This window comes from Zootoca vivipara, chromosome 6 (genome assembly GCF_963506605.1).
Source record: "Zootoca vivipara chromosome 6, rZooViv1.1, whole genome shotgun sequence".
Taxonomy (NCBI): Eukaryota; Metazoa; Chordata; class Lepidosauria; order Squamata; family Lacertidae; genus Zootoca; species Zootoca vivipara.
Genome location: NC_083281.1, coordinates 5,954,829 through 5,982,768, shown reverse-complemented (window position 1 = coordinate 5,982,768; position 27,940 = coordinate 5,954,829). Strand labels below are relative to the sequence as shown.

The 27,940-nt window shown below is 47.8% G+C and overlaps 1 protein-coding gene across 1 annotated transcript; it reads right to left on the bottom strand.

The window, feature by feature from the left end:
• On the bottom strand, positions 1-27,926 carry LOC118086049 (proprotein convertase subtilisin/kexin type 4). The gene is made up of 14 exons (XM_035117276.2): positions 27,750-27,926; positions 25,868-25,972; positions 19,849-19,938; positions 17,129-17,257; positions 15,807-15,883; positions 14,523-14,611; positions 13,147-13,319; positions 10,995-11,207; positions 7,850-7,950; positions 5,698-5,801; positions 5,173-5,290; positions 2,807-2,992; positions 1,289-1,533; positions 1-482 (listed from the first exon to the last, which is right to left on the bottom strand). Exons 1-14 carry the CDS (start codon positions 27,924-27,926, stop codon positions 1-3), a joined length of 2,289 nt encoding a protein of 762 aa, XP_034973167.2.
• Between the last annotated feature and the right edge of the window lie 14 nt (positions 27,927-27,940).

The following is a 27,940-nucleotide window of genomic DNA, read 5'->3' as shown; positions in this document are numbered from 1 at the left end:
TCACGGGAAAGGCTTCTGCAGCGGCTCCTTTAAACATTCCTCTGTCTGGTTTAGGCACAGCATCTCCGACCCGGATATGGCCCGGGCCCCAGCCCCCTTCTGCCCCTTGGCCCTTCGGGAGGCCAGGCGGTAAGCCCCGTAAAGGAGGGAGAAGAAGATGGGCCCCACAAACAGCAGGGCCACCGCAAGCAGGAGGGGGAGGTGCCTTTGCCCCTGAGCCACCTCCCCTCCACGGGACGTGTAGAACGGGTGCTGGGAACAGCTGTGGGTGGCCTCCTGCAAGCTACTGAAAGGCGGGCAGGCGGTGCAGTTGTTTGCCATGCCTCCGCGGCAGGTGTAGCAGGATGGGTGGCAAGCGGCGCAGGACCGGGTGGAGCGGGGCGTCCCGTCGGGAGCCAGGGAGGGCCGGGAGAGGGCGTAATATCTGGGGGGGCAGTAGGCGACGCATCGGCGCTGGAGAACGTAGAAGCGGCCGTGGCATTCTGAGAAGAGAAAGAGAGGGTGAGGCACCGGAGGGGAAGCGGGGAGCAATGGTTCCCCATTTTTGTTGGAATGCCCGCAGGGTTCCATTAACTCGTTCCCAGGCACAGCCCGCCCCCCGCCCTGTAAAAACAGCATTATAGTCGTACCTTGGAGGTTGGACGCCTTGCGAGTCGAACGTTTCAGCTCCCGAATGCCGCAAACCTGGAAGTGAGTGTTCCGGTTTGCGAACGTTCTTTGGAACCTGAATGTTCTGACGCGGCTTCTGCAGCTTCCGATTGGCTGCAGGAGCTTCCTGCAACCAATCGGAAGCAGCACCTTGGTTTTTGAACGTTTTGGAAGTCGGGCGGACTTCCGGATCAGATTCCGAGGCATGGCCGTGTTCAGAATTTGTCCGTCTCAAGAGACAATAGCGTGAAAAGCAGCAGGGGTTCCGCGGCTTGGATTTGACTGTATTATTCATCGCACATTTGTTCCAAACCCAGAACTCTCATGGCAAATTTGATGCACTTGATCCGGCGCTGCCAGCTTTCCAAAGTCTGATTGCCGCCTGCACCTGCTGGGCGCTGCGTTTCCCGACGGGAAAGATGTCGATGTGCATGCGTCCGCTGTGACCAGACGGTTCGGATTCCCCCACCTGTCAATGACCTACCAAAGTCGGCCTGGGGTGGTCCCTCCCGCCAAACCAAAAGAGCCCCCCCCCCATTTTCCAACAGTCCATTTCTTTTGTTACTGGAATCCAGTGGCAAGGAGTTCTGCAGGCTCCGCGGCTTGCCAGCAGCGGTAAGGAGGGATGGACGCAACTTACCCAGGCATGCTCCATCAGCGCTTCGCATAGCACAGCTGCCCACCATCGAGGCTGCAGATGGCCTCGCCCTCATATCTTCCTCTGTCCCGTACAGTTTTAACACCAAGCTGTCGAGGGACCCTGTGTTGTATGCATCGCCTTTGTTCTCCAGCAGAAGGGACCAGACACCCCACGGACTTTCGTCCCAATAGTGTGTGGACATGAAAGACCAGTCCCTGTACCCCTCGCGGCTCGTGTCGTGAGGCCTGGCGGGCAAAAGAGAGAAACCGCAGGGGCTCACCGTCGTGCACGAGTTTAACATGAGCCGATGGCGTGATGCAGCAGCAAATAAAGCTAATGCTCTTCTCGGCCACATCCACAGAATTACAGTGTGCCCAAAACAAGGGTGATAATATTCTGCTAAGATCTGGCCCCGCCTGCAGTCCTGCGTGTGGTTCTGGGCACCCCAGTTTAAGAAGGATGTCGACAAGGTGGAAGGTGGAACAATAGGATCGAGGCTCTGGAAACCAAGCCTTATGAGGAACGGTTGAAGGACTTGGGGATGTTCAGCCTGTAGGAGCAAGTGGCGATAATCCGGTTTTCAACATCATGATCCATCGCCAGCTAAACGTTGCTGATATATCAGGATGTCTGAAATAAGACCGGGGCTACGTAGAGGCATGGGCCGGCTTCACGGCTCCCCCCCCCCCACATCTCGTTATTTTTGCAAAGCACACACACTTCATGATTTGCAATATGTTGCTGGGTCAAAAAGTGGGAGGATGCAGTACCTACGACAAAGGAGCGGCAGCTGAAATATGCTGAATTAGCAGGCTTAGCTAGTACAATTAGGGAACAAGATGAGACCGCCTTCAAGGAGCACTGGAGAAAATGTTTGTAGATTATTTAAAAAGTTATTGTAAGCATGTTAAAATGCTGGCAGGTTTGGAGTAAGCTCGGCAGTAAAAGTTATTATGAGGACAAGGTGGAGGAACGAAGCTAGAGAATAATTATAATACGCAGCAGTAATTGATAATTTGTGGAAACCATGGGAGGGTGGAAGGGAAGTCAATTACCAAGGGAATATATACAGTGGTACCTTGGTTTACGGACTCAATCCATTCCGGAAGTCCATTCTTAAACCAAAGCGTTCTTAAACCAAAGCGTGCTTTCCCACAGCAACGGGGGACTCGATTTACAAATGCAACACACTCAACAGGACGCGGAATATGTTCTTATTCCAAGGCAAAGTTCACAAACCAAAACACCTGCTTCCGGGTTTGCAGCGTTCTTAATCCAAATTGTTCATAAACTAAGCTGTTCTAAAACCAAGGTACCACTGTGTTGGGAAGTGTTTGATTATTTTATTTTGGGGAAATTTATAACGATTGATATCATAACACGGGCTTGAAACCGGTTTGGGGGCAAAATATCGCCCATCATGATTTGCGAAATATAGCCCAATCAGAAACGATGGAGCCGACATCACGATATGGACTTCGGTTTGGGACGATGTACCAACATATAGCCCGGCATTACCTGACAGCCACCAGAGTGGATTTGGTCCCCATGGGGCTGGTCAGAGAGATGGCTAAATCCCCTCGCCGGCTGTAGTGGAGAGAGAGCTGGACCTGCACGTGCTCCAGGGAGCGGATGCTCTGGTCGTTCGCCAGGCAGGAGGAGGAGGTAATGTTTTTGGCGATGGAGAGCCTTGAACCGATCGGCCTGCCAGAAAGCCAAAGGAGAGGGAGAGGAAGAAGAGGGAGAGGAAGAAGAGACAGAGTTATTTGCAGTGGTGTTAGAACATGTTCGGCCCCTTTGGGTTTCGGCTTACCAAAGCAAACAGCCTAATTTGTCAACGTCTAAAAGATATCGAGCATCAGAACAACCTGGCCACTATAAGGAAATTCTACCCATGCTATGATCAATTTCCATCTTCCCATTTTGATTCTCTGGCAGGGGCGTCTTACCCATAGAGGCTAGTGGGGCAGGGCGCCAGGGCGCCAAGTTCTGGAGGGCGCCAGGGAAGAGGTGGAGGCTGGCATCAGTTTATAATAATAATAATAATAATCTTTATTTATACCCCGCCCTTCCCAGTCAAGACCGGGCTCAGGGCGGCTAACAACAAATAATATCAACACAAGTATAAAAGAAACAATTCAGTTAAAACGCAGATTAATATAATGTTAAAATTAAATTTTAAAATTTAAAATCTATGAATAAGATAAAACCATTATGAAACAAAACCTATGGGGAAGGTAACCGTGGGGTCAGACTGCGTCAGTCCGAAGGCCAAACGGAACAGCTCTGTCTTGCAGTCCCCACAAAAGGATGACAAATCCCGCAGGGCCCTAGTCTCCTGGGACAGAGCGTTCCACCAGGTCGGGGCCAGTACTGAGAAGGCCCGGGCCCTGGTCGAGGCCAGCCTAACCACCTTGTGACTCGGGATCTCCAATATGTTATTATTTGTGGAACTTAATGTCCTCTGTGGGTCATACCGGGAGAGGCGGTCCCGTAGGTACGAGGGTCCTAAGCCGCATAGGGCTTTAAAGGTCAAGACCAGCACCTTAAACCTGATCCTGTACTCCACCGGGAGCCAGTGCAGTTGGTAAAGCACTGGATGAATGTGATCCCCACCCTCGCTCGCCTCTGCCATGCCGCCTTGAAGCAGCGCCACGCCCGGAGCCTCCATCTGCCGTGGCCACCGCAGTACAAAGCGGCCAGCTGAGCTGGGAGGCGCTGCGTCCAGCTTCCGCCTCTTCCATGCCGGAGGAGCTGCCCTCCAGCCGCTGCCCGCCTGTTCTCTGGCTCCACACCTGTACAAACTAGCTATCCCAAAATACAGGCGTGCTTCCACCCTCGCGAGACTGAACGTTTTGCCATCTGTGGTACCTGAGGGCCGATTCCAAAAGATCCCGCATGAGAAACGCCTTTGCCCCCGTGGAGACGGTAGCACCGAAACAGTGGCACACGCCCTCCTGTTTTGCACTCTCTACAAAGACCACAGGAATGAATCACCCCACTAAATACTGACCATCCCAATGCACACAGCCACTGCCACAGTCTCCTTTCTCCTGGCAGACCAAACGTAGCAGATAACAGCAAAGGTTGCTAGGTTCTTAGCAGGGGCGATCAGAATAAGGGCCACTATCTGACTGTTGATTCAGGACCCTAATCTGTGCTCTTATACTAAATTTCCTTTCCCCCCCCCCTGTGTATATTGTAATATTTTATTGTTGCTATGGCCATCGGCTAACGCAAATAAAGTTTGCCTTTGGATTTCATTTCGTGGTCCGCATTCAAAAAAAAGTTCTGCACCCCTCGATTAGCGGATGGCCTCTAAACGGCCTACGAGAAATATTAAAAAGTATAAATGAAACCGTGGTGTTTTAATGAGGCCTGTCTGGAGCCCCTCTTCATGTACAAAACGAACAAAATTAACTTTGGGATACATTGGCAGCTGTCCCCAAAGTGGTTAATCCTGTGTAAGCCTAAACTCTGTCCCCTTGTCCCTCGCTGTAGTCAAATCCAGTTGCAAGTAACAGCCTCAACGCTCAAGATCTCTTAAGCACAAAAGTGCCTTTTTTAGCTAGGACATTAGTTGCCAACCTGATTGGAGGGTAAATAATAATAATAATAATTAATAATAATAAGAATAAGAATAAGAATAAATAATTATAATTATTATTTTTTATACCCCACCCATGGGCGGCTCCCAACAGAATATTAAAAACATGATAAAACACCAGACATTAAGAACCTCCCTAAGCAGGGCTGCCTTCAGATGTCTTCTAAAAGCCAGATACAGTAGTTGTTTATTTCCTTGACATCTAATGGGAGGGCGTTCCACAGGGCAGGTGCCGCTACCAAGAAGGCCCTCTGCCTGTTGAGATTCCGTCCCTTACAATGGCTTGTAGACAATTCTGACGGAGCATCTCCTCTGGGGCCCAGTCGTATTCCACCTCTTGGCCAGATCCACCAGGCGTCCAGCGTCTAAGAGCCCGTATCCGTAATAGTGACTCACTGAATGGAGGGCGGGGGAGAAAAAAACAACAACAATGGTGAGATCCTGCTCCCTCGGACAGTGGCAAAGCTGCATGCTTCGGCACCAGGGGTGGAGAGCAGTGTTTTCCCCAACATTATGGTTTAATCTGTTTATGATATTTTTCTTTTCTTTTGGAAAATCAATAACTTGTTATTAAAAAAGAGAGCAGTGTCTGCCCAAACTTGGACTACAAATCCCATCATCCCTGACCACTGGTCCTGCTAGCTAGGGAGGATGGGAGTTGTGGCCCCAAAACAGCTGGAGACCCAAGTATGGGAAATGCTGAATTGGAGACTCGCAAAGACAGAGGACGGGGGAACCTGCAGCTCTCCAGATGTGGCAGGCTTCCAGATGTTGCCTCGGCCCCAGCTCTCCCCAGCCTCACCTTTGCGGCCCACGCCATTCACAGCCCAGTCGTCTGCCTGGAGGTGAGCTGGCCTGGAGGCTCTCACTACGAGGTGCTGCATGTCACGCCAGGTCAGGGCTGGGCTACAAAGATGGAGAAGGGCATGAGAATCTTAAGAGTTGCAATGCAGGAATGTGCAGGCGGTCTGTATGGAGATCGAGCGTTATCAGCACCAGGCTCCGGTCCAGGGCTAGGCAACCTAAGGCCCTGGGGCCAGACGCAGCCCAATCGCCTTCTCAATCCAGACTGCGGACAGTCCAGGAATCAGCGTGTTTTTACATTAGAATGTGTCCTTTTATTTAAAACTAGTGTAATTCAGCCCGTTGATGTCTCCGGGATGTCTCCTTCCTGTCGGCGGCTGGGGGAGAGGAAGGAAGGGCTGCTTTCTCCTCCTTCATTCCTGTCCCCCTGCCGCCGACAACAAGGACAGGTCCCGGGGTTACTCCGAACCCCGGTACCTGTCCTTGCTGGACGCACACACACACGCTCTCCCCCCCCCCGCCAACGCTCAGTCTGGCTGGGAGCAGCGGTTGGCGGCTGCAGGGAAACGGTAGGTGGGGGGTGGGGAGAGCGTGTGTGTGTGTGGTGCAGTCTCTGCATCCAATCCCTGTGTCCGTGGGGCACATGCGCAGTAGCGCGGACACAGGGACACAGGGAATCTGGACGCAGAGACACTTGCACTTTATTATATAGGATGCATCTCTGGGTTATTTGTGGGGCCTGCCTGGTGTTTTCACATGAGTAGAATGTGTGCTTTTATTTAAAATGCATCTCTGGGTTATTTGTGGGCCATAGGAATTAGTTCTCCCCCCAAAAAAAATATAGTCTGCCCCCCTCCCCCACAAGGTCTGAGGGACAGTGGACCGGCCCATGGCTGAAAAAGGTTGCTGAACCCTGCTCTAATCAACTGAGATGAGAAGGCAGATTTATGCCTCTCGTTTTATTTGTTATCATTTATCAAATTTACGTAATGTCAGGGAGGATAAAAATTAATGATTTTATTTTTATTTTTTAAAAATCGGATTTTTAAAAATTTAAAAGAGATTTTTAAAATAAGATGCTTCTGGAGGAAAAATATTCCTAAAGATAGCTTTCTCTTTAAGTTACATTATAGTCCAAAGGCTATCATTTAACCGTATCAGTTAACAAACATGGATACACATGCTATAATGTTATTGTTTTAGTTAAATAAATTGTTTAAATTGTTATTAGGGAAATGATTGTTTTTCTCCTTCCAATAAAGTACAGCAGAAAAGCCGTCCAAATATAAACAGTAATTTAATAATTACATGTTTTTCTATTTCTAATAGTATAACAAAATCAGTCATTTTTGATATAACTGTAAAAACTACTCTGAAAATTTATTATTCCGAAAATGAAACTTCATCTGGTTGCAAATATTAAGATTATACCAGCAAGAATGAGTCTTTCCCTTAAAAAAATGATTTCAATCAAGTCTTACTGACTAGTGATTTCAATCAAGTCTTACTGACTAGAGATTTAAATCGTGATTTAAATCATGATTTAAATCGATTTAAATCAAATCCACCCTTCATCAAAAGATTTCGGGGCGGTGCGCAGATGCAGAACACCTACCAGAAATCTAAGGAAGCTTCTGCTTTTAAATACCTCCAGCAAACGGATCCAGGGGGTTGGGCTAAATGAGCCTTATTTGGCGGGGGGGGGGGAGCGGTCCCCTTCCAATTCTTACCATTCTAAGGAAATCCTACCGTGGCTCAAACAAGCTTGTTCTTTCAACAAGCTGCTTTTATACCTAGTCAAACCATGGGCCTATCAAGCTCAGCGCCGTCAACACCGACCATCAGTGTCTCTCCAGATTTTCAGAGGGTATTCCCAGCTCAACCTGGGCATGGAAACCAGCGACATTCTGCCCCTTTCCGCTAAAAAATACCCGATTGTCCAGTTTACCCTTAATGGTTACCTGCCGTTTTATTCTTTTGTTTCGGCACCGCAAGCTGCCCTGACGATATTTCGCGCCACGGTTTTTATCGGAAGACCTTTATGGACAAATAAAGTCCCCGGCACTCTCAAACTGCCCCATCCCCTCCGGAAGATTTGCGGTGGGGCCCTTGGACCCCAACAATGTTAGCCGACTCTCCTCCCTTCTTACTTGGCTTCCAAAGCGAGTGAAATCATGCCGGCCGCGAGGGGGGCGGAAGCTGAAGTTCCCGTGTGGCCGCTGGTGCAGGTGTGGCGAAGGTCTGTGGTCACCTGAGAGGGGAAAGAGCATCACTAAAAATAAAATAAGACCTATAGGATGCACAGATTTCTCAGCCAGCCCACTGTTATAGGAGTTCTAAGGTGCTGTCAATAAAACAAATGCTCATGTGGAAGGTACATAGACCACAGGTCCGAAATAGTGCAGGAGTGCTATCCTGAAGCCACCTTTACTCTTCCAGGGTGTTGGGTCTGTTATAAGAATTTTAAGGTCTTGGATATATAATAAATGTTCATAAATGTACAAGGCAAACACGTACAGAAATCTATAAACCACGTCTGAAACAGTTCAGGAAGACAGCCCTGAAACCATTTAGACTCCCAAGCTGACCAAGTGTTTCTCTGCAAGGAGGGAGGAGGTGAAAGAAACCTTCCCATTTTCTCAGGAATTAAGTGATTACCATCTCAGAGGAATGGCCAGACTACTGTACCAGGAAAGGCAATCAGATAAGGCATTATCGGATAACGTGGCAGACAGGAAGAACAACAACATTCAAATTTCTGTTATAGACCGCCTTTTCTGTTATGTAGGTATGATGTATCTGGGGGGTAGTCTTGGGCTACACCCCTTCTGTGATGTAAGTTTGATGTAGCTGGAGGGTGGTCTTGAGCTCCAGGGCAGAGAATTTCAAAATGTCTATATAAGGGCAGGCACACCTTTGTTCTGGGTCCTCCTCTTTTCTCCTGCCTGTGAAGGGAGCACCCTGTTGCAACAGCTTTAATAAAGATCAGGCTTACTAGCTGCTTTGCTTCTCAATATTCTCTGGTTGGCCTCTGTTATTTCTCCTACTGATGGAGAACCTACAAAGGACTCTGTAAGGGCAGATTTTGTTTACAACAGGTCCCCGTCCAACTCTGAAATTCTATGATTCTTAATAACACCCCCCCCCCCATATTTCCTCTGCAGAAGGAAAAATCTTGGGAGGAAACCTCTCCCAATCGTTGTTTTCACTCACAAAGCCTTCAAATCCAATCAAAAGGGCATGTTTTGTTCAAACCCGGTGAACTGGGTTTGAGAACTAAGGTATTTGCCACCTCAAAAGAATAGCCAAGACTGGCCAGGGTAAGGCAATTGGCAAACATGATCAGGTATCTCGACAAAACAGGAGACAAAAGCCACACTCTCACATTCCTGTTGCAGACCGCCTTTTCCTGTGACGCTTGCATGATGCTTTTGGGTGGTGTTATAGGAATTCTAAGGTCTCATATATATAAATCCTGTAACAGTGGTCTTTGGCTAAGGGGTTGGGCCATTTCTCAAGTTGTTGTTGTTGTTGTTGTTGTTGTTGTTGTTGTTGTTGTTGTTGTTAATATACTGTGTGTGTGTGTAAAATTAAATTTCCACAAATTGCACATAAAGTTCCAATACGTAATAAGTTTTTCTTTCATATCACTGACTTCCCTCCAACCCTTTTCCGTGATGTTTTTCTTTCCACTCTTTGCTAGACCTTATCTTCCTCCTTTCCTATCCCAACTCTAATACAGCAATCTCAAATTCTCTCTGCTGCTCACAGCTCGCATCCCGCTTGCGAGTTCATCACACTGTAATATTCCTTCAAGTAACCCAAAGGAGGCTTCCGTTCTTCAGTAAAGCAACAGCCATAAACTCTCTTAGTTTAAGCTGTTAACTTTGCTGATTCAGCATGTTTCATCACAAGCCTTCAAAAGCAGCAGGAAAACAAAGATCTCCCTTGCTTTACTGCTACTGGTTCCTGCCTCCACTCATTTTCCTCTGACTGATAACGTACTTTGGGGACCCTGAATCTCTCCATGGAGAGCCCAGCTGTAAAATCCAAGCCCATATTTCTCTGTGATAGCATAAATACGTTTGCGTTGCCCATGGGCCCAGAACTGTGTCACATTCCACATCCAACTCAAGCTTCTAGTCCTCAGTTCTCAACATTCCTCTTCTACTACCTTTCCTCCACCAGGCAACCTCTTAGGCATGTCTCCATCCTGGAATTAGTTGCATAAGTTTCAGAAAGCAGGCAGGCAAGACTTTTTCCTCGGTGCTGTCCACCCTAGCTATAGAGCAAAACTAAGAATGGAAAACATCACAGAACAACTTCTAAAGTGGAATAATGCATGGATGTTGTTGTTGTTTAGTCGTTTAGTCGTGTTCGACTCTTCGTGACCCCATGGACCAGAGCACGCCAGGCACTCCTGTCTTCCACTGCCTCCCGCAGTTTGGTCAAACTCATGTTCGTAGCTTCGAGAACACTGCCCAACCATCTCGTCCTCTGTCATCCCCTTCTCCTAGTGCCCTCCATCTTTCCCAACATCAGGGTCTTTTCCAGGGAGTCTTCTCTTCTCATGAGGTGGCCAGAGTATTGGAGCCTCAGCTTCAGGATCTGTCCTTCCAGTGACCACTCAGGGCTGATTTCCTTCAGAATGGATAGGTTTGATCTTCTTGCAGTCCATGGGACTCTCAAGAGTCTCCTCCAGCACCACAATTCAAAACCATCCATTCTTTGTTGGACTGGTCATGTTGTGCAGATGCCTGATTATCGTCTTCCAAAGCAATTGTTCTAATCCGGACTTAAAAATGGAAAGCATAATGCTGGTGGTCAACAAAAGAGGTTTAAAGACTGACTCAAGGCAATTTTTTTAAAAAATGTAGTATAAACACCAACAACTGGGAAACACTTGCCTGAGAGCGCTCCAATTGGAAAAACAGCCTTCCTCAAAGGTGCCATGGGCTTTGAAGACGCTCAAACTCAGGACGCGTGCTAAGAGGAAGGCACGCTTGGCAAACCCTCACTGGGATCAACTCCCGCCCGGAAACCTATGTCCCCACTGTGGAAGGACGTGGGGATCCAGAATTGGCCTCCACAGTCACTTACGGACTCATTGTTAAAACCGTGTTTATGGAAGACAATCTTACTCGGCTACGAGGGATCGCCAAAGAAGAAGATGTATGTATTCCAAAAACAGCCTTTTTACCAGATGGCGCATGCGTGAGATTGGCTGGGCCCCATACCTGCCCTCCAATTCCCCCCCCCTCGTCAAGAGAACCGCAAGCAAAAAAGGCATCTCACAATCTGCTTCTCCCCTTTCGCCCCGCTGCTGTAGGTGGTGGTGAGGGTCGAGGCGCAAGCCTCGTTGTACCAGGGCACCCTGCCCCTCTCGGTCGTGCTGCCCACCGACAAGGTGTAGATGCTGTTGGTGTAGCCGTCGCAGTTGCAGTTGTCACTGCGGAGGCCGCCATTCCCAGAGGCCCAGATGAAGAGGGAGCCCAGCCCCTGGCGGCCCTGAAAACAGAAGGAGAAAATCTGTTGGGTGGAAATAAAGCTGCATCATTCTGATGGTTCCGTTTCTTGTATGTAGATATGCATAGATGAAATAGGCTTTTTAAAATTAAATTTCAGAAATTTTTAACCAATTCATTTCAACATAGATGAAATTTCCATGAACGGCCCTCACTTCCCACAATGTTTTCATTCCCACCCTTTCGTTTCCACTGTGTTAGGTACCATATTTATACCTTGAACTTATTCCTTCTAAAGTATTACAATTGTTGTCAAAACAAAATAAAAAGATCCTTCCACTAGCACCTTAAAGACCAACTAAGTTTGTCATAGGAATGAGCTTTCATGTGCATGCACACTTCTTTAGATACACTGAAACAGAAGTCACCAGACCCTTATGTATAGTCAGAGGGTGGGGAGGGGTATTACTCAGAAGGGTGGTGGGAATGGGTGACTGGCTGATAGGAGTGGTAAACCTGTTGATGACTGTTAACGACTGTTAACGACTGCAATTCTTGTCGTTTCCCTTCCGCTGTTAAATATTTCGAATCCTGCTATCATACTTCCTTCAAATAGTCCAAAATAGTCTTCAATAAAAAGTTCGCCAATCTGATCTCTTTCTGCGCATAGTCCATTCATTTTAAGATCTGTTCTTTCTTGGTTTCAGCGTCTTCCTTGGTTTCAGCATCTTTAGTTTCAGCGCCCAATTCAATGTGCTGGTTTTGGCCTATAAAGTCTTAAAACGGCTCAGGACCACAATACCTCCAGGACTTGAACCTGAATCCCGAGATCATCCTCCAAGGCCTTTCTTTGTGTGCCTCTTCCATGAGAGGTCCGGATGGTGGTAACACAAGAATGGGGCCTTTTCTGTGGTGGCTTCCCGCTCAAGGGCAGGGGGAATGGTCGATTTAATGTGGCTGCTTTTTGGGAGGTTGAGGTTTCGCTTATTTTTGCTTATTTGATAATTAAGGGGTCTGATTATTGCTTTATTATTCGAGAGAAAGAAGATTCCACCTAAACATTAGGAAGAACTTCCTGACAGTAAGAGCTGTTCGACAGTGGAATTTGCTGCCAAGGAGTGTGGTAGAGTCTCCTTCTTTGGAGGTCTTTAAGCAGAGGCTTGACAGCCATATGTCAGGAATGCTTTGATGGTATTTCCTGCTTGGCAGGGGGGGTTGGACTGGATGGCCCTTGTGGTCTCTTCCAACTCTATGATTCTCTGAGTTACAGGTCGGTAGCCGTGTTGGTCTGCTGTAGTCGAAACAAAATTTTAAAAATCCTTACAGTAGCACCTTAGAGACCAACTAAGTTTGTTATTGGTATGAGCTTTCATGTGCATGCACACTTCTTCAGATATGATTTGAGTATTTTTTTTAAAAAGGATGTTATGTTATTTGCAATATTAATGCATTATATTATTCCCCCCACCCCACAATACTCCTAAAGTATTGTGCACCCTATTTCCTTTTTGGACTGATAAATGAAATGAACATGAAATATGCTATAGGTAAAAGGTAAAGGACCCCTGGACGGTTAAGTCCAGTCAAAGGAGACTAGGGGGTTGCAGCGCTCATCTCTCTTTCAGGCCGAAGGAGCCGGCGTTTGTCCACAGACAACTAGTTTCCAGGTCATGTGGCCAGCAGGAGTAATCCGCTTCTAGCACAACAGAACACCGTGACGGAAACCAGAGTGCAAGGAAACGCCGTTTACCTTCCCGCTGCAGCAGTACCTATTTATCTACTTGCACTTTGACGTGCTTTCAAACTGCTAGGTTGGCAGGAGCTGGGACCGAGCAACGGGAGCTCACCCCGTCACGGGGATTCGAACCGCCAACCTTCCGATTGGCAAGACCAAGGGGCCGTACTTCAGCCCAGCAGCTTGCAGCATTCTGAACGCTGGAAACAACTTGCCAGGGACTGTTTAGGCGGATGTGAAATCTTACATTAATTATGCCCTTGCGGAAGGCTTCCATGGCCAGAATGCCAGGGCCGTCCACCGTTTTGCCATCATCTTCTGGGCCCCAACTAGCACTGTAGATATCAATGTGCTGAGGGTGGAAACTCAAGGACTGAGCCTCGACAATGTCCGTCACGGTGCCATCCAGCATCCTCACCCCTGAGAGGAAGGAAAAAAAGGGAGGGGTGCTCTGTCAGTTTTCCCAGGCCGCAGTCTCTATTATTTTATTTATACCAATATCTTAAACCTGAAGCCACAACAGACAAATTAAACAGAAATATTTCCCCCAAAAAATTTCACAGCTTTGTATACAAGGAGCTACACTAATACCAAGTTGCTGATATCTATAAATCAATAATCAATTCATTTCTCTCCCTCTCAGCCTCCAGGTTCTCACCCAGCAAACTCTCAGCTCACGCACAAAAGGCTCACAACAAAGAGAGTTCCTGCAAACAGCAGTCACCATTCTAGTCCAGGCATGGCCAAACTTGGCCCTCCAGCTGTTTGGGGACTACAATTCCCATCATCCCTGACCACTGGTCCTGTTAGCTAGGGACGATGGGAGTTGTAGTCCCCAAACAGCCGGAGGGCCAAGTTTGGCCATGCCTGTTAGTCTCTCTCTTTGGGCTTTTTGTTTACGGGTGCCAAGGTAGATGGCAGCTCCTCAGGCTGCCCACAGCCGCGTCCCGTTCTGCTGCCCTCAACCACACCCAGTTCCAGGGGCAGCAGGTTTGCTGACACGGCACAAAAGGAAAAAGCGGTGGGGAGGGAGGAGGAAAGCAAGCAGCTTACTCCTTCTCTGGGCTATGGGCAAGCCCGGGTTGGTCTCCCCTTTCCCATGATGTTCTTCCTGCAAGATACTGAATGCAGTCTCCTAATGTTCCTGGGGCCACCTGGCTTCCTTTCAAGCTCTATAATCCCAGGTAACAGGCCACAAGATCAGAATATCCTCTTTTTGCTCTCAGGTGTCTTTAAATGCTGGAGAATAGCTAACCCATGTAAGCAGAGCCCAAACATACAAGCTGATGCTGTTTGCAGCACGGGCTCCACACAACCTGTACCTTTAAATTGCATTTTTACCACCCCACAAAAAAGTGGGAACTGTAGTTTAAGGATGCTGGGAATTGTAGCTCGGAGAGAATTCTTGGAGGTGTGTGGGCTTTGGGTGTACTTTAAAAGTATGGGGTGCATGGAGCCAAAAATGCCAGTCTTATAATCTAAAATCTATTGGCCCCTCCCTTGTAGCATCCTCCTGGGGAAGGAACCTGGGCTGTTTCCTCTGCAGCCATCCACTTGCAATTCACCCGAAACCCCAGACCCCCTCCCTTTCCCCAAGTCATCCCAGAAACAGGGCTCACTTGCCCCCAATCTTTGCCCGGTAAGCGATGCCGGCTCCGCAAACATCGTTGTCGGCAATGGCGGCCACCTCCCCAGCGCAGCGAGTCCCGTGCCTGCGATTAAAAGACACAAACAGCAGTTAAGGACAGGGGAGCAGTCCAGTTCTGTTCCGCGTTTAAAGACGAACCTACAAAAAAAAAACCACCAAGCTCCAAAGCAACTCGCGAACCAAAACACTGCAGCCTTTTGAAATTCGTGCTTCTCTGAGTCTTGCAGTGCGTTTCCTCAGCCAACGAATGGATCAGAAATAGGCACCTATTAGGACCTCTGCCTGAAAAATATTGTGCATAATATTATGGGAAATAGCTGCGGAAAACTCACGAGCAGGAGGTGAAACGGTGTACAAGCATGTACATTAAGGGAAATTCACACTAAAATGCTGGTGAATTTCCATGGTGACTTTTTTAAAAAAATGCAAACTGATGGGGAAATGTAGAGTACAGTGGTACCATGGTTCTCAAATGCCTTGGTTCCCAAACGCCGAAAACCCGGAAGCAAATGTTCCGGTTTTCGAACATTTTTGGGAAGCCGAATGTCCGATGCGGCTGTCGGCTATTGTTTCTGGGGCGCCTGTACCAATCAGAAGCTGCGCCCTGGTTTCCGAACATTTCAGAAGTCAAACGAACTTCCGGAAGGGATTAAGTTTGGCGCTTTTGTTTTTGCTATTTATTTCGCGTTTTTGTTTTTGAGGCTTTTTCAGTTCATTTGCTCTTGTGACTGTGTGGAACCCAGTTCAGCTACTGATTGGTTGGTTGGTTGGTTGGTTGGTTGCGTGACTGCGGAAATGGATAAAAGCCCCCCATCCAAACAATGGCTATCATCAGTGCAGGTAAGGAAAAATAAAAATTTTAATTTTTTTATCATCTACAATACTGTCTTATTTATTTTACAGTACATTACATTGATTATTGCTTTCATTTTATGGATCCACGGTCCCGTTAGATAGTAAAATTCATGTTCAATTCCTGTTTTAGGGGTTGTTTCTAAAAGTCTGGAACGGATTAATCCGTTTTGCATTACTTTCTATGGGAAAGTGCGCCTTGGCTTTGGAACGCTTTGGTTTTGGAACGGACTTCCGGAACGGATTAAGTTTGAGAACTGAATTTAGGACTGGAAGAATCTTTTTCAAATAATTCCTCCGTGTTCCTCAGTCCAGTTGCGGCCACTCCAAGAAGGATTGCCCTTGCTTGCCGGTCCAAAACAGATCTGACTCCATGCCACAAGACTCTGGCAGAAGAATAAACTCACCGGTTCTCATCCCAAGCATTGTATCGAGGCTGTGGGTCGGGGTCGTCGTCATTGAAGTCGTAACTGGCCTCGGGGTCCTAAAAGAAAACAGCAAGACCGATGAGGCTCCAGTTCCCAAGAAACAAAAGCAGTTAATAGCAGTCCGGTGAGAGTGGAATATGGATATAAATTTTACAGCATGTTATGGTTTAAGAGAAAATTATATGAAAATGATATATCGTGGGTATCTAACACCGAGTAAATGGGCCAAAATGTATAAATCTAAATCGAACAAATGTTGGAAATGTAAAGAGGAAGAAGGTTCTTTGTTCTTTTTATCACATGTGGTAAGGTAAGGTTAAAGCTTACCTAGCCATATAAGAAATACGACCCGGCGTATAAGACGACTCCCGACTTTTGAGAAGATTTTCCTGGGTTAAAAAGTAGTCTTATACGCAGGAATATACAGTACTAGGAAATGATATACAGTCATACCTTGGGTTGCGTACTTTCGGGTTGTGTACTCGGCGGACCCAGAAGTGTTTACTTCCAGGTTCCGCCATGCGCGCACATGCGCAGAAGCGCTTTTGCGCACTTCGCGCATGCGCAGAAGTGTTCTGTACGCTTCGCGAGTGTGCAGAAGCTCTCTATCGGCGCTTCACACATGCGCTAAAGCGTCACTCGGGTTGAGTACTTTTCGGGGTGCGAACGGCACCCCGGAACAGATTGGGTACTCAGCCCGAGGTACCACTGTACAATGAATTGAAAAGGATGTTAAAAAAAAAGTCTGAAGCTTTTCTTTTGGGAATTATAGGGACAGATAGGGGTGTAAATTTATTTATGGGTGCTACTATAGCAGCAAGTGTGAATTTCAAAGGATTTTGTTAAGTTTGTATCCTACCCTTCACCCGCAACTCTCAGGGAGGTTCACAACGTAAAAATGCAACATAAAAACAGAAAGTGCACAATAAAAACAAGAACAAAAAATATCCCACAAACCAGTAACCCAAAGCCACAAACACATTTAAAAGGGTGTTAATCAGCCCCAAGCCTGGTTGCAGAGCAACGTTTTCTCTTGGCGTATATGTTGTATACGGTGTATAAAGGTGTATAATGAAGGAGCCAGGTGAGTCTCCCTGGGGAGAGAATTCCACAAACGGGGAGCCACTGCAGAAAAGGCTCTGTTCTTGTGTTGCCACCCTCCAGACCTCTCCTGGAGGAGGCACACAAAGAAGAAAGGCTGTTCGTTTCAGTTCGTTTATCATTTCAGAAAAACGTGAATTAAATTCGAGCTGAACTGTGTTTCTCCCCCTCCCTAGACAAGAGACCCCGATTCTACCTACGTAGTTTGCTACGAGGTCGGGGTGGTCTTTCTCGATACCATCATCCAAGATGCTCACCACCACCCCTGAGCCCGTATAGCCCTGGCTCCAGGCTGTGAGGACGTTGAGATCCGGAAACACATCGCTGTTCTGAAACGGAAGAGTGCAAAAGACGGCAGGAAACGAGGTCAGCTTTGCTGTTCCGCTTTGCTCTCTCAACCCATCTTTTCAAAGGAGCAGGATGGATAAAAATCAATGATTTTAAAAAAATCGTTTTTTTTAAAACAAAAAATCAGATTTTTTAAAAAATTTAAATCAGATTTTTTAATTTAAATCAGATTTTTTAATTTAAATCAGATTTTTTAATTTAAATCAGATTTTTAAATTTAAATCAGATTTTTAAAATAAAATGCTTTTGGAGGAAAAATCTTTCTAAAGATAGTTTTCTATTTAAGTTGCATTATATAGTCCAAGGGCTATTCACCAGGAAATAAGGAGTTTTTCATGTGTACTAAAACTCAGTCTAAGTTTCTTCAGTAGCACCTTAAAGACCAACTAAGTTTTTATTTTGGTATGAGCTTTCGTGTGCATGAGACATCGGATTCTTATCTCATTATGCATGACCAAGCTTTCTTTAGCGCTTCAGCCCTTGCTTCCCCCCCCCCCCAAGGACTAATTGCAGTCATCAGCAGTCGTTAACAGCCATCTACAGGTTTACCACTCCCATCAGCCCATCACCCATTCCCACCCACCCCCACCACCCTCTGTATATATATAAGGGTCTGACACTTCTGTTTCAAGTGTATCTGAAGAAGTGTGCATGCACACGAAAGCTCATACCAAAATAAAAACTTAGTTGGTCTTTACGGTGCTACTGAAGGAATTTTTTTATTTTGCTTCGACTCAGACCAACACGGCTACCTACCTGTAACTCAGTCTAAGTTTGTTTGTTCTTTAATGTTTAACCACATTGATTAACAAACATGGATACATATTGTCAGGGATACATATTGTCAGCATCCCCCTATCATCTTGAGCAGCACTTCGCCCAGCGAAAGCGGCGGCAGCAGGTCAGGGGGAGGAAATGAGGATGGGAGCAGAGCGGAGGAGGCAAGGCTCAGCGATGTATCAGAGCCCCTGCACCACTCCAGCCAACAAGTAGGAGAAGGAGCACAGCCGCTTCCGGCGCCCGAATTGAGGCACACGCCCAAACGCAAGGTTAGAGGGAGGCGTTTCGGGGTGCCCAAGCTTTTATGCTGGCCCCGGAGCAGAAGGGCGCCATTGCCGGATTCTGCGAGTGACTAGGAGGTCATGTTTTCTGCTATCTCTGCACTGTAAATAGTATGCACAATAAAACCATTAAAGACAGAATGGACTGGAGCGTCTTTACTCGGGAGTAGCCGCAACAATCCCCTGACACATATGCTCTAATGTTATTGTTTTCGTTAAATAAATTGTTTAAATTGTTATTAAGGAAATGATTGCTTTTCTCCTGCCAATAAAGTACAGCAGAAAAGTTGTCCAAATATAAACAGTTAACTTATTAAACCTCGCAATAATTTCATAATTATCTGTCTGTGTATTTTCTAACAGTATGACCAAATCAGTCATTTTTAATATAACTGTAAAAACCACTCTGAAAATTTATTATTCCAAAAGTGAAACCTTCATCTGGTTGCAAATATTAAGATTACGTATACAAACAAGAATGACTCTTTCTGTAAAAAAAGAAGAAAGATTTAAATCAAATCCTTTATTTATTTGTATTTTATTTTATTTATTGATTTTATATTCCACCCAAAATATGGTCTGAAGCTCAACATCAAAAAAACCAAGATCATGGCCACTGGTCCCATCACCTCCTGGCAAATAGAAGGGGAAGAAATGGAGGCAGTGAGAGATTTTACTTTCTTGGGCTCCTTGATCACTGCAGATGGTGACAGCAGTCACAAAATTAAAAGACGCCTGCTTCTTGGGAGAAAAGCAATGACAAACCTAGACAGCATCTTAAAAAGCAGAGACATCACCTTGCCGACAAAGGTCCGTATAGTTAAAGCTATGGTTTTCCCAGTAGTGATGTATGGCAGTGAGAGCTGGACCATAAAGAAGGCTGATCGCCGAAGAATTGATGCTTTTGAATTATGGTGCTGGAGGAGACTCTTGAGAGTCCCATGGACTGCAAGAAGATCAAACCTATCCATTCTGAAGGAAATCAGCCCTGAGTGCTCCCTGGAAGGACAGATCCTGAAGCTGAGGCTCCAATACTTTGGCCACCTCATGAGAAGAGAAGACTCCCTGGAAAAGACCCTGATGTTGGGAAAGATTGAGGGCACTAGGAGAAGGGGACGACAGAGGACAAGATGGTTGGACAGTGTTCTCGAAGCTACGAACATGAGTTTGACCAAACTGCGGGAAGCAGTGCAAGACAGGAGTGCCTGGCGTGCTATGGTCCATGGGGTCACGAAGAGTCGGACACGACTAAACGACTAAACAACAACAACAACATATTCCACCCTATACCTGGAGGTCTTGGGGCAGTTCACAGAAAAGATCACAATATATGAAATCAAAATCAAAACAATAATAAAGACAAATCATGAAAACCTTTAATAATAATAAAAACACATTTACCCCATTTCTCCCAGCAACCTCTCGGACCAACCCCAGAGCCTATCCGAGCTCCTCGCCTGCCCTCCTCCAAATCCTTGCCTGTTCCCCATGTCGTTTCTGATGACACTCACCATGTACCATTGTTTGTAAAACCACGGATCGGTGGGGATGACTGTTCTCCTCGCTCGCCTCTTCACTGTCTGCTGTTCAAACCAGGGGACCTACAGGCAAAATGACGGGCATTTTAAGAAGTGTTCCCCTTCTTGTTCGCCACCCCAAGGATGCCAGTATGGATCTTAAGGGCTGCCTGAAATTTGCCGCCGGCTATACATTAAAAGGGGATGCGGGTGGCGCTGTGGGTTAAACCACAGAGCCTAGGGCTTGCCGATCAGAAGGTCGGTGGTTCGAATTCCCGCTATGGGGTGAGCTCCCGTTGTTCAATCCCAGCTTCTGTCAACCTAGCAGTTCGAAAGCACGGCAGTGCAAGTAGATAAATAGGTACCACTCCTTTTATACATTAAAAGAAAATGATATACAGGTGGTAAAGGTAAAGGTAAAGGGACCCCTGGCCATTAGGTCCAGTCGCGGACTACTCTGGGGTTGCGGTGCTCATCTCGCTTTACTGGCCGAGGGAGCCGGCATACAGCTTCCAGGTCATCTGGCCAGCATGACTAAGCCGTTTCTAGCAAACCAGAGCAGCACATGGAAACGCCGTTTACGTTCCCGCCGGAGTGGTACCTATTTATCTACTTGCACTTTGACATGTTTTCGAACTGCTAGGTGGGCAGGAGCTGGGACCGAGCAACGGGAGCTCACCCTGTCGCGGGGATTCGAACCACTGACCTTCCGATCGGCAAGCCCTAGGCTCTGTAGTTTAGGCCATAGCACCACCCACGTCCCTAAAATTAAAGTACTTAAGGCCAAATAAAATGCCCAGGATGTATAAAACTGTCAGGTAAATGTTGGAAATGTTAACATACCGAAGGATTTATTTTTCCCATATGTGGTGGATATGCAAAAAAGCTAAAGGTTCAGGGGAAATGATACCTAATGAAATGAAGAAAATGTTTAAACTGGTTACTCCCCAAAAACCTGAAGCTTTGCTTCTAGGGAAAATAGGATCAATAGACTATTTACGCACTCAGCAACAGCAGCCAGAATCCTATATGAGCAGAAATGGAAGGAAGGAGAAGTTCCAACCAAGGAAGAACGGATCTTAAAACGAACGGACTGTGTGGAAATGGCAAAGAGAAGGAGATCAGATGGACAAACTTTTTATTGAATGGTGGAAACCCCTTTTGGACTGTTAATTTAAGCAGCAGAAGGAAAATGACAGCAATTGTAACAGAGGGAATAAGTACGAGATATAAATACTGTACATGCTTGGTTGTTGTTGTTTTTCCTGCTCTGGAGGGCAGGACTCGAACCCATGGCTTCAAGTTACAAGAAAGGAGATTCCGACTAAACGTTTAGAAAAAAAAATTCTGGTGGTAGGAGCTGTTTGGCAGTGGAACGGTCTCCCTCGGGAGGTGGTGGGCTCTCCTTCCTTAGAGGTTTTTAAGCAGCAGCCGGATGGCCATCTAGCAATGGGTGTTTTAGCCGAGATTCCTGCATTGCAGGGGGTTGGACTGAATGGCCTTCGGGGGGTCCCTTCCAACTATACAATTCTCTGATTCTACATAATATAGTGGGAGAAAAGGGTGGGAATGAAAACATCACGGAGATAAAGGTGGGAAGTCAAACCATTAATAATAATAATAATAATAATAATAATAAATTTTTATTTATACCCCGCCCTCCCCAGTCAAAAACCGGGCTCAGGGCGGCTGACACCAACAGAACCACAATAAAACATAAAAACAATTAATTAAAATACAGGTTAAAATACAGTATTAAAATTTAAAGTGCAGCCTCATTTCAAGTAGGCCATAAGTGGCTGACACCAACAGAACCACAATAAAACATAAAAACAATTAGTTAAAATACAGATTAAAATACAGTATTAAAATTTGAAATGCAGCCTCATTTCAAGTAGGCCATAGATCCAAGCCATGAGGGAGAAAAACACAGGGGTCAGGCTGAGTCTAACCCAAAGGCCAGGCGGAACAGCTCTGTCTTGCAGGCCCTGCGGAAAGATGACAAATCCCGCAGGGCCCTGGTCTCCTGGGAAAGAGCGTTCCACCAGGTTGGGGCCAGTACTGAAAAGGCCCTGGCTCTAGTAGAGGCCAATCTAGCCATCTTATGACTCGGGATCTCCAGAATATTATTGTTTGTGGACCTTAAGGTCCTCCGCGGGGCATACCAGGAGAGGCGGTCCCGTAGGTACGAGGGTCCCAAGTCGCATAGGGCTTTAAAGGTCAAAACCAGCACCTTAAACCTGATCCTGTACTCCACCGGGAGCCAGTGCAGCTGGTAAAGCACTGGATGAATGTGATCCCGCGGCTGGGACCCTGTAAGGAGCCTCGCCGCGGCATTCTGCACCCGCTGGAGTTTCTGGGTCAGCTTTAAGGGCAACCCTGCGTAGAGCGAGTTACAATAGTCAAGCCTGGAGGTGATCGTCGCATGGATCACTGTGGCCAGATCGGGGCGAGAGAGGTAAGGGACCAACTGCTTGATGCGGCGGAGATGGAAAAATGCCACCTTTGCTGTGGATGCAACCTGCGCCTCCATGGAAAGGGAGGCGTCAAAGGTTACACCCAAACTCTTGACAGAAGGCGCTGGTACCAATTGAGCCCCTGCAAAAGATGGGAGTTGGCCCCCCAACCCCATGTCGCCCCGACCTAGCCAGAGGACCTCTGTCTTCGAAGGATTTAACTTCAGTCGGCTCCCACGTAGCCATCCAGCCACAGCTTCCAAGCACCTGGTGAGTGTGTCCGGGGCCGAGGCAGGGCAGCCGTCCATCAACAGATAGATCTGGGTGTCATCAGCATATTGATGACAACCCAGCCCAAAACTCCGGACAATCTGGGCAAGGGGGCGCATAAAGATATTAAAAAGCATTGGGGAAAGGATTGCGCCTTGCGGGACTCCACACACCAACGGGTGCCGCGGCGACAACTCCCTCCCTAGCGCCACTCTCTGTCCCCGACCTGAGATGAAGGAACGCAGCCATTGTTGGACTGTGCCCTGAATCCCCACGTCGGCAAGGCGGTGGTCTAAGAGTTCATGATCGACCATATCGAAGGCTGCTGACAGGTCTAAAAGAATCAGCAGTCCCGACCCACCTCGATCCAGCTGTCTACGGAGATCATCTGTTAAGGCTACCAGAACTGTCTCGGTCCCGTGACCAGGGCGAAAGCCGGACTGAAATGGATCTAGAGCCGATGTTTCATCCAGAAACCTACCAAGCTGTTCGGCAACCACTCTCTCAATTATCTTACCCTGTTACGGAAGATTCGAAACCGGGCGATAATTGGATAGATCTAAAGGATCTAGAGATGTTTTCTTTAAGAGTGGACGCATCACTGCCTCCTTCAACTCCTCTGGGAAAGTCCCTGTGCCCAGGGACAAGTTGATGATCTCACCCAGGGGGCCCCGTACCTCATCTGGACACGCTCTAATCAGCCAAGACGGGCACGGGTCCAGGGAGCAAGTGGTGGGCCTTCCAGCCCGGAGGAATCTGTCTACATCGGCAGGGAGTATCTGATCGAATTGGTTCAATACTGAACTCGAAGACAGTCGAGGGGCCTCCAGTTCCGTTATTGTATCCAAATTGGCAGGGAGGTCACGGCGGAGTGTCAAGACTTTCTCCGCAAAAAAGCTCGCAAATGCCTCACAGCTATGGGTCAAATTCGTATTTAAATTTGGCTGTTCCTCTAGGGTTGTTAAAGACCTGATTATTCTAAAAAGTTGTGCTGGGCGAGAGCTAGCGGATGCAATGGAAGCTGAGAAGTAGGACTTTTTTGCAGCTTTCACCGCCATCTCATAGGCTTTCATAAGTTTCCTGTAAGATGTTCTTGAGGCTCCGTCGTGAGCACACCGCCATACTCGCTCTAGCCGTCTAAGGTCCCGCTTCATTTTCCGAAGCTCCTCGGTAAACCAAGGGGCCCGGTTTCGGCGGGGTCGCAGAGGGCGCTTAGGTGCGATCTCATCGATGGCCGCCAAGAGCCGGTTGTTCCAGTTCTCGACCAGCTCTTCTAATGAGCCGCCAGGGGGAGCAGGGTCCCGCAAGGCCTGACGGAATCCGTCAGGATCCATCAGCCTATGCGGGCGAGCCCAAATAGGCTCGCCACCCAAGCAGGGGAGGGGCGGGAAGTCAATCCTGGCTATCAGAGCGTAGTGATCAGACCATGGCACTTCCACAGTTGGGGACATGATCACGTCTATACCCGCACCAAAGATCAAATCCAGCGTGTGGCCTGCTTGATGTGTGGGACCCAAAACAAACTGGGAGAGCCCTAGTGTCGCCATGGAAGACACCAGATCCGGAACCCGTGAGGAGGGGGTGGCATCTGCATGGACGTTGAAGTCCCCCAAAACCAGTAGGTTAGGGAACTCCAAGGCCCAGCCTGCCACCACCTCCAGCAGGTCCGACAGGGTGGCTGCTGGTGCGCTAGGTGGTCGGTACACCAGCCAGACAGCCAAGCCCCCCTTGGTGCCCCACACTAGGCCAACACATTCAATGCCGGTGATTGATGGTGATGGCAGAGCCCTGAAAGAGCAATCCTCCCGGATTAACAGCGCTACCCCTCCCCCCCGACCCACAGTCCGCGACTGGTGGAGGACGGAGAAGCCCGGGGGTGTTATTTCATGCAGGGCAACTACTTCGCCCTCACGCACCCAGGTCTCAGTCACGCAAGCCAGGTCGACCTCCAGTGAGATGAAAAAGTCTCTCATAGTGGCGGTTTTATTGCCTATAGACCTGGCATTGCACAACACCAGTGACGGAGGTGGGTAATCCCTGCTCGCCCTACCCTCGTCCCTCGGGATGGGGCGAAGATTGGAAGGGATTCGAGCATCACCACATCTCAAAACCCTTCGCCTGTAAAATCTACCCCCACCGCCATACCTCCCTCGCCCTTCCATGGTGGTGATCCCAAACCCCATGTTGGCCTCATCTATAAAGGACTGGTATCCCCTCACTAACCAGTCATCCCTGGGCCAGGTCTCTTGGGTCGGAGGGGTATAATGATGGAGTATGGAATCAGCTGGACAAACATCCCCACTAGGTATGGCCCATCCCGCAGCACCCCATGTAAGGAGGGCGGCCCCACAATGGCCCACTAGCTGTCAATCCCTTTCTTGCTCAAGGGATGACCGAGGGGCTGCTAACTCTTTCTGGGCCTTTGGGAATATTAAAGAAGCATGTGCTGTAAAATGGGGATCATTCGCCAACAGAGAGCCAGCTTCCTGCTGAGGAACTCCATCTGTCCTATCTTGCCAAAGATGGAATGGGGATGAACGGTTGTCTTCGTGGGTTTTGGGAGTATTAAGCAAAGGACCAGCCTGAGTATTTTGGATCAAGAGTCTATCAGCAACCTGAAGTTCTTTGGGAGTTGTTAACATGGAGTTATCATGGTCGCCAGGCTCTTCCTCTTCATTGCTATCACTTAGGAAGAGGTCCGAGTGTTGGACCGATGTCCTTCCTTGGGATGGAAAGTTGTTGGGCATATTTAAATATTGTGTTCCAGGCTGTAGTGTCCTTATACTTTGAATTGAAATCTCCGATTTTATGCTTAATAATCTTCTCTTCAGTTCTTGTATTTCTGAGCTCACGACTTTCTCTTCCTCTTTCGTATTTATGATGTCTCTATTGTTTAGTTTGATTTCCCTTCTCAGCATTTGTTTTGATTCTCTGTCAGGGACCAACTGTCTCACTACTTCATCTTTGAAAACCCTTACCGGGTGGAGAGAGTAAGACCGCCATAAGATGTTTTTCATCTCCATAAGTCGGGATGGGAATGCCGGTTTACTAAAGGTCATAAGTAAACGTGTGGCATTTCTTGTGTTGGGCAAGAAGTGGAAGTTTTCCAGGCCTACTTAAGGGAAATGTGTATTAAAAGTTGAAGTTTGTTAACATTTCTGAAATTTGCACACATTGTATGCAGTGGGAGGCGGTAGCGGGTAGAGACAAGGTCAAAGGTGAGGGCCCCCCTTTCTCTCTCTTCCTGCAGCCCCCTTCTACGCCCTTCCACAATTTGCTCTGCTTACCAAGGGCTCTTTCTTCAGACGGATATGCCAGCCCCAGTGTCGAGTCAGTGACCTCTGTGTGATGCCTCTGTGCTTCAGGTGGTAATAAGGTTCTCCCTCGATCACCTGCCGGAACAGAAGGGAGAACCGGGAAGTCTTAGGATGAGCTTTCCCCTCCGCCTTGGCCAACGGGACTGAAAAAGGCAAGGGGGAAACTTCAGCTTGGAGGAAAGGGAGAATTTCTAAGACAGAGAAAGAGGGCAGTGGCAAAAAGGAGTAGGCAAACTAAGGCCCGGGAGCCGGAGCCGGCTCAATCGCTTTCTAAATCCGGCCTGCGGACGGTCCAGGAATCAGCGTATTTTTACATGAGTAGAATGTGTCCTTTTATTTATAATGCATCTCTGGGTTATTTGTGGGGCCTGCCTGGTGTTTTTACATGAGTAGAATGTGTGCTTTTATTTAAAAGGCATCTCTGGGTTATTTGTGGGGCATAGGAATTCGTTCATATTTTTTCTCTTCAAAATATAGTCCAGCCCCCCTCAAGGTCTGAGGGACAGTGCACTGGCCCCCTGCTGAAAAAGTTTGCTGCCCCCTGACCTATCCGGCCATTGCAGACCGATTGGAGACATGCTGGGACCCCCATGGAAAGAATTTGTTTAGCATTTCCAGAGCAGTTGTTCCTGCCTGGTATCTCGTCGTACTGCCCTGGGATTGCTATAAAAATCAGAAAATGAGATTTCTGCAAAAAATAAATGCTCTCTAACTCCAAGGACAATCGGCTCCCTATTTCTCCACACACAACACCTGGTTAAAAAGAATTATTTTATTTAACATTCATAGCCAGCTTTTCCGTGTTCGCGGGGGGGGGGGGGGGAGAGACATTGAAAAGGGAGTAGATTTTGCTTTCCCAGTTAGGAGATAGAACTGCCTCATTGCTTTGGGTTTGTTTGTTTTTAGTCTTATTTGGCATGTAAAAAAAGTATGTGTTTTTAATAACCAGGAAGCCACTCTGATTGAAGAGCATGATATAAATATTTTAAAGGAATAAAGCAACTGTCTCTCTCTCTCTCTCTCTCTCTCTGTGTGTGTGTGTGTGTGTGTGTGTGTGTTATCACAGAAGAGTTGTTAGCTGCTACAATTATGGCATTCTGCATAGGTCCAGAGGCACTTTGCCCACAACCCTATTCTACACAAAACACACAAAAAGGAATGCATAGTTTTTCTGCTGCTACCACAAGACACAACAACGGCAACAAATGCATGGAAGTGGAAACCCCATACTCAGTAGCAGTCTATCTGTAAGGACAAGACCTAGGAGGGCAGAGCTTTGGGGCTGCTCGGTCCAGGTGCGCCAAGTCTTTTGGTGCAGAAGGCACTCCACATATGCTCAGAGGCCACACTCGACCCGACCTGGGAGGGCAGAGCTTTGGGGACGGCAATCAAGTCAACTCAGCTCAATCAAACCTCCATGTCCGAGAGCAGCCTATCGGGGCAACAGGGCAGCAGCCTGCAGCTCGCAACACCTGGACGCTGGAACCACTCCACCTATGCTCAGAGGCCACGCTTGACCCAACCTAGGAGGGCGGAGCCACCCACCACTCGCACCAAGTCTTCCGGTGCAGAATGCACTCCACACGTGCTCAGAGGCCACACTCAACCCGACTCCTTCCAGGAAGAGGGAAAGAAATTGGCCCCATCTTTCCTATCCCTTCTCAGCCCTGGGGAAGGGCAGTCAGATGGGTGGGGGTCATATTATTATTATTGTTGTTGTTGTTGTTGTTGTTGTTGTTGTTGTTGTTATTATTATTATTATTCCCTCCCCCCCCACAAATTATTACACTGGGAAGAAGGATGGCTGCTGCTCTCCTTTTTTCTTGCCCAGGTAGATGCAAGCCACCCTCACCTGTCCCAGGTAAAGCATCCCATGCCTGCGCGCCAGGCGCTGCGCCACCTGGGCCCCCGCGGGGACGCGCACCGCCCAGCTGCTCAGGTAGACGCGCGGCCCCGCGCGCCCTCGGGAGAACCGGCCCCAGAAGAGGAAAAGGCAGAGCACCAGCCCCGCAGCCACCACCCGCTTCATGGCTTCCAGGAAAA

Excerpts from the sequence above, each read along its gene's own strand:
- LOC118086049 (XM_035117276.2), bottom strand. The coding sequence starts at position 27,926 with ATGAAGCGGGTGGTGGCTGCGGGGCTGGTGCTCTGCCTTTTCCTCTTC. Across the intron at positions 7,951-10,994 it reads CGAAAGGGGAGAAGCAGATT|GTGACCACAGACCTTCGCCA; the intron begins GTGAGATGCCTT and ends TTCCCCTCTCAG. Across the intron at positions 483-1,288 it reads CGCTGATGGAGCATGCCTGG|AATGCCACGGCCGCTTCTAC; the intron begins GTAAGTTGCGTC and ends TTCTCTTCTCAG.